Raw genomic sequence first — 13,476 nt, 5'->3', positions numbered from 1 at the left:
CCACCCATTCCTAACCTTGTGTCCCCCAGGGATTTTGGATTACATTGGGTATGCCGGCTGGGACTGATGATGGGAATTGAAGGCCAAAACATCAAGAGATCTAGGTTGGGGAAGGTCTACCCTAAGAGGAGGGCAACCAGGATGATCAGGGGTCTCAAAACAAAGTCCTATGAAGAGAGACTGAAACAACAGGGCATATTTAGTCTGAAGAAGAGAAGACTGAGGGGAGACATGATAGCGCTCTTCAAATATTTAAAAGGTTGTCACACAGAGGAGGGCCAGGATCTCTTCTTGATCCTCCCAGAGTGCAGGACACGGAATAACGGGCTCAAGTTAAAAAAAGCCAGAAAAACTTCCTGACTGTGTTAGAGCAGTACGACAATGGAACCAGTGACCTAGGGAGGTTGTGGGCTCTCCCACACTAGAGGCCTTCAAGAGGCAGCTGGACAACCATCTGTCAGGGATGCTTTAGGGCGGATCCCTGCATTGAGCAGGGGGTTGGACTTGATGGCCTTATAGGCCCCTTCCAACTCTACTATGATTCTGAAACACTTGATCCTGGCCTTTTCCAGGCCTGTTGCTGATGACTATCCCCACCCCACCCTATCCAGCTGTGGCTCTAAGGGCTAGAACACACGCTTGCAAATCACCCATTCCAAGAATGCAGGTGAAAATCTAAAGGTATCTGTTGATTTGGTCATCTGACCACTACCGGGGCTCTGCACGGGCTTTGCTCCAGCAATGCAAGTTGTAGCAAGCGTGTGGGTTTGATCCCAGGCAAGGGGAACCATATATATGGGGAAAGCCTGGTGGACTAGCGCCCAACAACAGGCATTTATATAACATCACTGAACAGGAAGGTTCCATGGAATAGCAATTGATACGACTCATCCATAAATCTTTCTACTCCCCCTTTTGAAATCCACACGGTGAGACGGACAGTGTTAAGATTATGGTCTACGTGTGTCTTTGTATCTACTGCCAAGTTGCAGTGTCTGCTCTTAGCAAAACAAAGATTGGAAGGCAAGGAGCTCATAGAATCATATAAGGCCATTGAGTCCAACCCCCTGCTCAATGCAGGAACCCACCCTAAAGCATCCCTGACAGATGGTTGTCCAGCTGCCTCTTGAAGGCCTCTAGTGTGGGAGAGCCCACCACCTCCCTAGGTAACTGGTTCCATTGTCGTACTGCTCTAACAGTCATAGAATCATAGAATAGCAGAGTTGGAAGGGGCCTACAAGGCCATCGAGTCCAACCCCCTGCTCAATGCAGGAATCCACCCTAAAGCATCCCAGACGGTTGTCCAGCTGCCTCTTGAAGGCCTCTAGTGTGGGAGAGCCCACAACCTCCCTAGGTAACTGGCAGCTTTCTTTATGGCAGCTACAGTGGCAAATTTGGAGCCACCACCATGAGTGTCCTGGAGGAGGACAGGGGAGACCCAGGTTCAAAAACACCCCCTCTAGCCATCCAGCTCACCAGACCGTGAGCCAGTCCACGTCCCCCAGCCTAACTTTGCAGGATTGTTGTGAGGATAAAATGGGAGGGAAAACTATATATGCAACCTTCTAACAGGGGAACCAGCTTGCAGCGTAACTGATGCTTGGCCTGACGTATTTCCCACTCCTAGTAAGGGCAGTGCCCCCAGGCTCTGGGGCGTAGATATCCATGGCCCAGGTTATCCTGGCTGTTTAGTTTAAAACCAAGGAAATACAGCTGTAAATCCTTCTGCTACTGACCAAACCATGTGAAAACTAAGCTTCCCCCTCATTTTCTATAACCCTGTAGGAAAACCAAAACAAGTGGGAGGAAACCCCCCCCCCCCGGTTATTCTGGCCACTTTGCAATTTATTTGACAGGAGGGACTAATATCGGAAGACATTAACAGGAAAAAACAACAACCCGGAATTTTAAAGGATGCATTGACATCTGTTCTTTATTAAAACACTTCCAAAAGGTAATTTACGACCCCCCCGGCCCCTCCATCTGGACCAAATAAAGTTCTTCCCCTGCAGAAGGGCCCCCACTTCGCACCGGACTGCACGGAGTCAGGCCTGGGCAGCCTCAGCTACCGAGACACGTCGGTGGCCTTCCTGAAACTGCCATGCGCACAATCACTTTGCACCCTCCGAATCCTACGGCAGCCTTCCCCAACGTGGCTCCCTCCAGATGTGTTGGACTACAACTCCCATCATAATCAGCTGTCCAACAGGTCTTGGGGTGTGTGTGCCACGTGGGGACAGGCACTCTCCTTCTCACTGTGACATCAGAAAACACACACACGTAAAACAGGCAAAAGCTCCACTCTGGATGACCTCAAAACCTTCCACAGCCTGGTGCTACTGATACTTGGAGACCCTCCCCAAAGCTGCAAGAAAAACAGGCGTGGGGTGGGGGGGGAAGGTGACTTAGGGGAGCAAAGAGACCTCAGGTTGCTCATTGTTGCAGCTAGTTCATTATAGAAAGACACCCCCCCTCCCCGGGCAAAATACAATACTTTTGTCACACAGTAGAACACAGCCTTTTTTGTTTTGAGCAGAGCGGGCAACATGGAGTTGTTGCAAAGGTCAACGAAAGCAGCAATGCAATTTACTAGAAAAGGTCTTGCTTATTATCAAGAGAAAAAGGGGGGGGAGATGAGGGGGGGGTTAGACTTTGCATTTTGGACTCCTAAGCACTGGAAGGTTGAGGCATGGAAATCAACTTCTCGTAGTTATTACGCAGACATGCTCACGCCATGGGTAACAGGGCGGCCTGCAGTGTTGGTGTGGCTCTCGGTAAGGAACACCCCCTCTTTTTTCTGGGGATGTCACTGCAAGGATTCATATTGGGTGGGTGGGGGCATCTATTGCCAGCAACAGATGCCTTCCTGGGAAATGCAGCATTCAGCTTGTCGTAGGGGATACGAAGGAGGCAGGAGGACAGGAGAGGGAGGGAACAAGACACCCGCCCCCCCAACCATCTTTTTCAGTGCTGTAGTATTTAAGATTTATTAGTTCCCCAAGGGGAGAAATTTAGGGTAGAGAAAGGCAGAAGCTTCGTTTTAGGTTCATGATTCTTGGTTTTAATACATTCACAGATAAACCTCTTAAAAAAGAAGAAGACATTGATTCGATTCAGCTGCTTGGGCAGTAGTTCACCTGAACTGCCCCAGCGGTGGCAATCTTCACTTCACCGCCTCGACTCTGGTTCTTCGCTCCACCCCAATTCCACCACCCGAGACGCGCTCTTTCGAGGTGAGGACTTCTGTTTTGTGCGATTCGTACAACTCCCCCGAGAATGGAGCGGAGGAGGAGCGTACAGGCCAGCCTTCCCCAACGTGGCTCTCTCCAGATGGGTTGGACTACAATTCCCACCATCCTCAGCCAGCATGGCCAATGAAGCTGATGGGAGCTGTAGGCCAACACATCGGGGAAGGCTGATAGAGGCACTGGGGATTTTCCATTGTAAAAGCTGAAGGGGTGGGGGGCGGTGAATTACAAACTGTAGGGGGGCGCTGGGGATAGGGCAGGGCGTGGGGGGAGATGGCTGGTCACTCAGCCCCCCCACCTCCTTCCCCATGGAACCCACAGGGCAATTCCCACTGCTACATCTCTCGATCCCCCTTTGACCTCTGACGGGCCAAGAGAGCGGGCGACAGGGACCGCTCCGGCCAGTTTGCAGGAGATCATTAGCTTTACGGTCTTCATTAACAACTTTTCTTTGGGTGTTGATTATTTCCTGCTCCTCTTTGAGCGTCGCAGAAGGAATTTAGGCAAATTCCAGCTGCGCATGCGCGGCGACGACGGCGCCTTCCCCGGGCCAGGAAAAGTGGCGAAAAGCAAAACAAGGCACCCCTCCCCCTCCCCAGACAAACTAGAACGATCCCAAAAAAGGGAAAAGAGAAGAAAAGGGGGAAAAAAGGGGAACCTGAAAGGAACCCCGTGGCCGTCTCCTGAATGTGGGGGAAGTTCTACAGCCTGCCCTCACAACCTTTGCCTCTCTCTGACCAACACTGTTCAGGCTTTAAAAAATATTAATCAAAGTTTAGATAAAAAATATGGCTGAATTTATATTTATTTAATATATAATATTTATAGTGTCACAATCACCTAAACAGCATTGGAGGGTGGGGGGGCTGAGGATCAAAGGTTGAAAGGAGGAGGAGAACTTTGAAATGGGGCGATGGGGGGGGGGCGGCGGCAGGGGGGGGCAGAGGCTCCGCTTTGCAGACGTTAAATGTCCTGTAAAGTCAACATAAAAATGACCTGAGAAATGTTATTATACCTCCCTTGGAATTAAATCTCTTATGTACACAGTAGAAATGGGCTGATGATGTAGACGCGCCTGTCCCTTGCTCCCTTTCGGGCCCTGCCCCCCCTCCCCCCCCCCCCCCGGTGACCATCCCGGGCTCCCGCTCTCTCGACCCAGGGAGACCCTCTCCCCGGCACCACCCCGTTCCGGATGCCCGACGCCGGCTTAGACAGGTAGGGTTTGTTTCTTAAAATTTAGTTCTTCTGCATTGTGTATTCATTGTACCAGTGCAAATTAAGAAAAGAGAAAACAAAACGCGTTCCCAAAGAGAAGCTGGCCCCGGGCGAGGCTGAGCCACCCAAGGGTCAGATTCGTCCGCAAGGGCCGGCTAACTAACAGGATGGCTCTCTACGCTAGGGAGCCGCGGCGGCGACAGGCTGGCCTCCCCCGGGCTCCCTCTCGTCTGGGGCTTTGTCTTCCAGCTCCAGCTGATCGCCGCTCTTGAGGGCCTCCTGAAGCCGCTGCCGCCTCTGCACCTCCGCTTTAAGGTTCTCCAAGTCCTTTTGGCTGCAGGGAGAGAAGCAAAAAGGGGGGCTGAGCATCCCGGGCAAAGAGAAAGCCGTGAGCAAATTCCAAAGGCGAGGCCGGCTCAGAGCGCAACCCAAGCGGGGTGGATGCTCGGGGGCACGGCGGAGAAACGGAGCACTGCGTCTGGGCTCCACACTTCAAGAAGGACGCAGACAAGCTGGAGCGTGTTCAGAGGAGGGCAACCAGGAGGATCAGGGGTCTGGAAACAAAGCCCTATGAAGAGAGACTGAAAGAACTGGGCATGTTTAGCCTGGAGAAGAGAAGATTGAGGGGAGACATGATAGCCCTCTTCAAATACTTAAAAGGTTGTCCCACAGAGGAGGGCCAGGATCTCTTCTCGATCCTCCCAGAGGGCAGGACACGGAATAACGGGCTCAAGTTACAGGAAGCCAGATTCCGTCTGGACATCAGGAAAAACTTCCTGACTGTTACAGCAGTCCGACAATGGAATCAGTTCCCTAGGGAGGTTGTGGGCTCTCCCACACTAGAGGCATTCAAGAGGCAGCTGGACAGCCATCTGTCAGGGATGCTTTAAGGTGGATTTCTGCACTGGGTTGGATTCGATGGCCTTGTAGGCCCCTTCCAGCTCTGCTAAAAGCAAGGTGTTGAGAAGACATTTCGGGGCAGGGGCAGCAGGGTCATAGCACCACAGCAGAGCATGCTGGAGGTCTTGGGTTCAATCCCTGCCACCTCCTGTTTAGAAGATGAGGTGACGGGTCTCAACTCTGACCAGTAGCAGCTCTGCATGATCTCAGGCAGACCAAAAGGGGCCAGATGGTCCAATCTTTAGGGCTGCATCTTAGGTTCCTAAAATCCACCCCAAAAGTGACTTTCAACGATGAACATAACAACTTAACCAAAGGACCAGACCAAGGGTCCATCTAGGTCCAGTGTTCTGTTCACCTAGTGTCCAACCAGCTGCCCATGGGGAACCCACAAGCAGGACATGAGCGCAGCAGCACCCTCCCACCCATGTTCCCCAGCAACCGGTGTACATGTTCACACTGCCTCTGATGGCAGGCATTGCATGCAGCCATTGGGACTAGTAGCCATTGAGGCAAACTAGGGAGGCAAAGTAGCTGCCAGTTGGGAACTTTAAAATCTAGTCTTAAAAGTATCTGTTTCTATTGTTCTAAATTCTACGCTGTTCGGGGGAGACTTGTATCAAAGAGAGGTTTATAAACTGGGACGGAGGGTGGTGGTGGTTGGCACACTCGTGCAAGCCCTGAGTCATTGCTGACTCTTGGAGGGACGCCAGCTTTCACTGACGTTTTCTTGGCAGGCCTTATAGCGGGGTGGTTTGCCGTTGCCTTCCCCGGCCATTGTTACCTTTCCCCCAGCTAGCTGGGTACTCATTTTACCGACCTCGGGAGGATGGAAGGCTGAGTCGACCCAAGCCGACTGCCTGAAACCAGCTTCCGCTGGGATCGAACTCAGGCCGTGGGGAGAGTTTCGGCTGCAGTAACTGCTGCTTTACCGCTCTGCGCCACACGAGGCTCGATGCAGATAAAGGGCAGGGAATTTGGGGAGCAAAGCAAAAGCAGGTCAGGACTTTCCAGAACTGTTGAAAAGTACACTTTTTTTCACGTACTGCCAAACATGTGGCCTCTAACCTCTCTCTCTCTCTCATACACACACACACACACACTCACTCCACATAAGCCCTTCACAACGTCTTTCATGCCTCCCTTTAAAACCCACACAGGCTAGACTGAAGGATTTGGGCAAAATCAGCAACAGAGTCAAATTACTTCAGATTTGTATGGATCCGACACATGGATCCTTCAGCGACCATTTCCCCACCCCACCCCAAACTTCAAACATTCAGCAGACTGGGTGTTTTTTTGTTACTTTTTGGGGATTTTACAAAAATATGTCAAATAAAAAAAGCACCTGCTGAAAATGAGCGTTTCCCCCAAAGGCTAAAGCATGAAAATGTGCGCCCGGGGGGGGGGGGGGGGAGGGGGCGGAGGATTTGTGCAGTTTAAAGGCTTTTTGCATTTTTGCAAGCGTGAATTTGGGCAAATTTGGGAAACTTGAAAACCCCCAATTCCGCCAGTGAGCGGACGCTGGAACAAAAGGCTCCTGGCCATCTGAAGAATGCAGACTCCACGGCCTGCACGCAACCCCTGCGCCTCCTTAGCCACGCCCCAAGGGGACGGCCTTCATAGCTTCCTGGGAATGGGTCCTTCCACGCGACGAGAGGGAGTTCGGTTCCTTTACCTTAGTGGAATGAAGAGGATCCCATTGATGATGTTCAGCTGCTCCAGGACGCTGGCCATACTGGGAGCCGTGAACTAGGGTGTGGGAAAGAAAACCAGTTCAGTGGTCTGTTAAGGGACGAAGGCCCCGTTCAAACCACCCCGAGAACAGAAGGGCTCAGAAGCGAATGAGTTCCTAGGATTCCTGCGCTGAACAGGAGGCTGGAGGAGGTGGGGTTTTCCAGGTCCCTTTCGGAGACTAAAATCCGAAGATTCTCCGCAGGGAATGAGCAGGCTGGGAAGTGGCGCTTGTGGCCTGGACCCAACGCCCGTTCCAGGGATTTGGGGGTCCAAATGTGAAATAGAGGACTGGAGACCCTGGCAGCGGCGGCGGGGCTGCTCCTCGTCTTCCCTTCTGCCACCCCAGGGAGCAGATGGCTTGGTTGGACAGAGAGATGGAGCAGAAGCAGGGCAGCGAAAGGGCGTTGCTCCTCCTCCCGGCCGTCCTGCAGGTGTAGGCTGAGGGTCAACGGCCAGTGTGCAGCCCTGGAAGAGGCCGAATCACAGCTACCACCGATGCTGGGTTTCTCTCGAGTAGGGATGGCGCAGGGATCCTTTTGCGGCCAAAGTCCCGTGGGAAAAGGGCCGGCTTGGCCACCCGGGCACCAGCCTTGGATCCCCGGCCTTGTGCAACGCGTCGGGCAAGCTAGCAACAATTCCTCTTGCTCTCCTTTCTTGCAAGGACAGCAACGCTACGTGTGTGTGTAAGACAGGCGGCCACGGCAGAGGTGCCACGCTGCCAGTCCAGCCCTCGTCCTCTCCTTGCTTAGTGCCCCACACCTGGGTCCTCGTGGGGATAACGTGAGTTGCAGGGCTGCAACCGGCCTTGAGCTCCCCAGAAAAGGGGGGAAACACAAGAACCCATGAGAGCAAACTAAAAAGCCCCTAACAATAGGGAAACGCGTTATACAACCCCACTTGACAGGAAGCGAAACTTCTAAAACGAGAGGTGAGGAGACATGGGTCACGCAGCAGGCTAAGATGCCTGGACTGAGACCAGGCACGGCGGCTCACCTTCAAGGGCATGATGTTAGCGTTGGATCCGTTCTTGTAGATCTCGTTCATGGTGCGTTGGAGGGCCACGGCCTGCTGGGTCAGGTATTTCAAGTACTCTGAGCTTTCTTTGGTCTTCTCGTGATGCTCACCAAGCTAGCCAGAGAATACAAGCGTGGTTCACACAGAGAAACATTCTTTTGAGTCTTGTGGCATCTTGGAGACAACCATGTTTATTAGGCAACTTGTTGGTCACCTCCAGATGTTTTCGACATCAACTCCCATCAGCCTCAGCCTACATGACCAATGGTCACAGAATCATAGAATAGTAGAGTTGGAAGGGGCCTACAAGGCCATCGAGTCCAACCCCCTGCTCAATGCAGGAATCCACCCTAAAGCATCCCTGACAGATGGTTGTCCAGCTGCCTCTTGAAGGCCTCTAGTGTGGGAGAGCCCACAACCTCCCTAGGTAACTGGTTCCATTGTCGTACTGCTCTAACAGTCAGGAAGTTTTTCCTGATGTCCAGCTGGAATCTGGCTTCCTGTCACTTGGCCCCAAAAGCTTTATGCCAGCCTTCCCCGACCTGGTGCCCTCCAGATGTTTCAGATTCCAACTCCCAGTACTCCAACAGTGCGACAAGGTTGCAAGAAAGGCCAATGCTATTTTGGGCTGCATTAATAGAAGTATAGCTTCCAAATCACGTGAGGTACTAGTTCCTCTCTATTCGGCCCTGGTTAGGCCTCATCTAGAGTACTGCGTGCAGTTCTGGGCTCCACAATTCAAGAAGGACACAGACAAGCTGGAGCGTGTTCAGAGGAGGGCAACCAGGATGATCAGGGGTCTGGAAACAAAGCCCTATGAAGAGAGACTGAAAGAACTGGGCCTGTTTAGCCTGGAGAAGAGAAGGTTGAGGGGAGACGTGAGAGCACTCTTCACATACTTGAAAGGTTGTCCCACAGAGGAGGGCCAGGATCTCTTCTCAATCCTCCCAGAGTGCAGGACACGGAATAACGGGCTCAAGTTACAGGAAGCCGGATTCCAGCTGGACATCAGGAAAAACTTCCTGACTGTTAGAGCAGTGCGACAATGGAATCAGCTACCTAGGGAGGTTGTGGGCTCTCCCACACTAGAGGCATTCAAGAGGCAGCTGGACAACCCTCTGTCAGGGATGCTTTAGAGTGGATTCCTGCACTGAGCAGGGGGATGGACTCGATGGCCTTGTAGGCCCCTTCCAACTCTACTATTCTATGATTCTAAGACTTCATGCAGCTGGACACATCTAAATCACTCAAGAGGCACTCTGTTGGATTAGAACAAAAAGGTACATCTAATTCAGTATCTCATTTCATCCAGTGGCCAACAAGATGCTTCTTGGAAGCCCACAAGCAGGCCATGAAGGTAACAGGGTTAAGCTGCCTCTGAACTTAGGAAGTTCTACATAACTTTCATGACTTATGGCGCCATCCTTCGCATGTTTAGGCCAACAAAAGTCCTATGACTCCCAGCCAGCCATGCTGGTTTGGTGAATGCTATGAGTCGTAGGACTTTTCTCTGTCTAAACATGCATAGGATTGAACCCTCAATAGCTATTGGTAGACAAACTCATGGAAGGAGAAAGATGTAACAGCTACATTTTCAGAACAAAAAAAAAAGTTGTGAAATGACAAAAGGTCTCAGAATAAAATAGAACACATAACAAGGCCCCTCCCTCACCTTGAAGAGTAGGAAAATTCAACTATTTAGAAAACAGACAGCAGCAAGAAATGAGCACACTTAAGCATGTTTCGACTATGTTTCCATTCCTGATTACTCAACTCCCAACACCTTCATTAACAATTTCTAATCTCTCTCCAATAACAAAACCAAAACAAGACATTTCTAGAAGTTGAACTGATCGTGAACATTCCATGCTTGTCTCTCACCAGGAAGAAATCGTTTGGTAGATCAGCTAGTTCTAGAGTACACTTTTATACTACATATTGAAAAAAATGCTCTGAAGAGAGAGAGAAGAGGCTCGATATACTGAGTAAAGGAAGGAAGGAAAATCTAACCTGATTTTTATAGATTGTGTAGCCTTCCTTCTCGTGCTGCAGAGCTGACCGGAATTCAGCTTTGCTCTCGTACACTCGGGCTACCAAGTGGTGGCTGTGGACAGGATGTAAATAGAAGAGGGTGAGCCATTATTACACAGGGCTGAAGGAAATGCATGGGGGTCTGCAAAAGCACATGGGGTGGAGGGTGGCAGAATTAGGCTGAAGAAATGGGTCTGAAAGGCCTGATCTTAATGTCTTCAGTGCCTCCAACGGACCTCCTCCTCCTCATTTGTATACCGCCCCATAGCTGAAGCTCTCTGGGCGGTTCACATGAGATAAAAACACTTAAAAACAATATACAAAGATTAAACACCACAAAAACAAGCAAAATACACATACATTTAAAACCACTATAACAACTTTAAAATCCATGAGCCAAAAAACAGACCCACGGTCATTACATAACGCCTGGGAGAAGGCTTGACCTGGTGCCGAAAAGATGACAATGTCAGCGCCAGGCGGGCCTCGTCAGGGAGATTGTTCCACAGTTGGGGGGGGGCACCACAGAGAAGGCCCTCTCTCTTGTTGCCACCCTCCGAGCTTCCCTCGGAGGAGGACCTTAGATGTAGAGTGCAGTGAGCGGGTAGGTTCATGTTGGGAGAGGCGTTCCGTCAGGCGTTGTGGTCCCAAGCCATATAAGGCTTTATAGGTTAAAACCAGCACCTTGAATTGGGCTCAGAAACATACAGGCAGCCAATGCAAGTGGGCCAGAGTGGGTCTTATATGCTTGAACCTTCTAGTCCCAGTTATCAATCTGGCTGCTGCATTTTGCACAAGCTGCAGCTTCTGAACCGTCTTCAAAGGCAGCCCTACGTAGAGGACATTGCAGTAATCTAATCTGGAGGTTACCAGAGTATGGACAACTGAAGCTAGGTTATCCCTGTCCAGATAGGGTCGTAGCTGGACCACCGACCGAAGTTGGTAAAAGGCCCTCCGTGCCACCGAGGCCACCTGGGCCTCAAGGGACAGAGATGGCTCTAGGAGAACCCCCAAGCTACGAACCTGCTCCTTCAAGGGGAGGCAACCCCATCCAGAACCAGTTGAACACCCCCCATCCGGTCAGAAGAACCACCCACTAACAGCATCTCAGTCTTGTCTGGATTGAGCTTCAGTTTATTAGCCCTCATCCAGTCCATTGTGGTATACATAAAATACTGATTAAAAACATCCTAAAAGCATCCTAAAAGCATGCAGAGAACCCCTAAGCTACGAACCTGCTCCTTCAGGGGGAGTGCAACCCCATCCAGAACCGGTTGAACACCCTCCATACACTCTGTGTATCTTCCAAGCTCCTATGATCCACAGTGTTATAAAAACAACTCTGTGTATCCCCCATGGGCTTTCAGTACAGATCAGGCTCCAACGTTCAGAGAAAGCACACGGTGCAGTATCTCCTGGGACTGTTCCACTTCTGAATGCTGCAGGTGAAGTGGCTGCCTGCTTCAACTCCTTATTTGAGAGCGGCTCCACCTATGGAATATCTGCCTGTCACTCACCTGTTAGGCGCTCTGTGCCTAACAGCTGAGCGGTGGGCAGAAAGTCCCTCTCTCCAGCACGTGGAGGAGGGAATGGCACCCACTGAAGTTTGGGCAGTCATCAGCTGATGTATGGGCAGAATAATTAGAGGGGCTGCTTCTGTCCTCAAACGCGAAGTAACGCTGCAGCAGTTTAATTTCTTCCTGTCATGCACCAGGTGAGGGCCCTGGGTCCGCTACTCTTTACAAGGAACTCAGCAGCCCCCTTTCTCTTTAAGAGGTACAAGGATGGAGGGTGGTAAAAGCCAAGCAGTAGCAGCGAGGCCTAGCAGAGGAAATACTTAAAAGGTTGTCACACAGAGGAGGGCCAGAATCTCTTCTCGATCCTCCCAGAGTGCAGGACACGGAATAACGGGCTCAAGTGACAGGAAGCCAGATTCTGGCTGGACATCAGGAAAAACTTCCTGACTGTTAGAGCAGTACAACAATGGAACCAGTGACCTAGGGAGGTGGTGGGCTCTCCCACACTAGAGGCCTTCAAGAGGCAGCTGGACAACCCTGTCAGGGATGCTTTAGGGTGGATTCCTGCATTGAGCAGGGGGTTGGACTCGATGGCCTTGTAGGCCCCTTCCAACTCTGCTATTCTAGAATTCTAAGTGATCTATGTGGAAACATAAGAAGAGCCCTGATGGATCAGACCAAGCTCTCCCACACTAGAGGCCTTCAAGAGGCAGCTGGACAGCCATCCGTCAGGGATGCTTTAAGGTGGATTCCTGCATTGAGTGGGGTGTGTGTGTTGGACTTGATGACCTTGTAGGCCCCTTCCAACTCTACGATTCTATGATTCTAGTCCACTATTCTGTTCACACAGCGGCCAGCCATCTGCCCATGGGAATCCCACAAGCAGGATATCAGTGAAACAGCAACCCCGCCCCAAGTTCCCCAGCAACTGGTGTAACCAAACTTACTTCCTCTGATACTGGAGGTAACACATAGCCATCAGGCGTAGTAGCCATTGGTAGCCTTCTCCTCCCATAATTTATCTAGCCCCCTTTTAAAGCCATCCAAACTGGTGGCCATCAGTCCATCTTGCGGGAGCGAATGCCAGAGTTTAACTAAGACGTCCTTCCTTTTCTCTGTCCTGAATCTCCTACCCATCCGCTTCATGGGAGGATGGTCCCACTGGGAGAGTTGTACTCCCAACACATCTGGACCGTGCCATGTTGGGGAAGGCGGATTTACAGCCAGGTCTTTTCAATTGTGAGTCTTCAGGATCGGGGGATCTCACCTCAGTGCAACTTTCAGGGACTTGGCACCGTGGTACTTGGAGTTGATCACGAGCGCGTTCTCCAGAAACCGCAGGGAAAGGTCGTACTCCATGACTCCGTGGAGGACCAAGCCGATGTTGTTCTAAGGACAGAGATCGTGCGCCAGTTTTATTTATTCTATTTATATTCTGGTTTTATCTTGAGCTTCATAAAAAAAAAGCCCCAGTCAGATAAAGCAGGCAACGAACACAACGCCGCAGAGTAGCTCTTTCAATACACAGGGGGCTATGGAAGAAAGAGAAGCCCTCTCCAGATGTCCAACTCAATAGCACGTGAAGAATGCCAGAGTTGCACTTGAGGTCAATGATGTGGGATGGAAATCTAACTTCAGAAGGGTTTCACAACAATAATGAAAATGGATGTTTTTCCTGATCAGCAGGGGCTGCCTGTGGTCCAAAGGCCCTCCTGCCCTGCCTGTTCCTGAGCTAAAGGAAAGCGTATGCTGGTGAGCCGTCATGTCTGACGACATTTGACAAATTTCCCAAGGAAAATCATTCCAAATTAACA

At 51.0% G+C, this 13,476-nt stretch overlaps 1 protein-coding gene across 1 annotated transcript in view; it reads right to left on the bottom strand.

Moving 5' to 3' along the window:
* Positions 1 to 4,383: 4,383 nt before the first annotated feature.
* The window catches only part of CLUH (clustered mitochondria homolog), a 98,201-nt gene continuing 89,108 nt past the window's right edge, over positions 4,384 to 13,476 (bottom strand). The window contains exons 22-26 of the mRNA XM_063146830.1: positions 12,930 to 13,051; positions 10,125 to 10,218; positions 8,094 to 8,228; positions 7,042 to 7,115; positions 4,384 to 4,797 (exon numbers count right to left, since the gene is read on the bottom strand). Of these exons, the coding sequence (XP_063002900.1) occupies positions 4,644 to 4,797; positions 7,042 to 7,115; positions 8,094 to 8,228; positions 10,125 to 10,218; positions 12,930 to 13,051 (579 nt within the window). The 3' untranslated portion in view covers positions 4,384 to 4,643. The remainder of the gene's footprint in view (positions 4,798 to 7,041; positions 7,116 to 8,093; positions 8,229 to 10,124; positions 10,219 to 12,929; positions 13,052 to 13,476) is intronic.

This window comes from Elgaria multicarinata, chromosome 22, assembly GCF_023053635.1.
Source record: "Elgaria multicarinata webbii isolate HBS135686 ecotype San Diego chromosome 22, rElgMul1.1.pri, whole genome shotgun sequence".
Classification (NCBI taxonomy): domain Eukaryota; kingdom Metazoa; phylum Chordata; class Lepidosauria; order Squamata; family Anguidae; genus Elgaria; species Elgaria multicarinata.
Note: the sequence above shows the minus strand (reverse complement) of the source record. Positions and strands in the feature narration are given on the sequence as shown.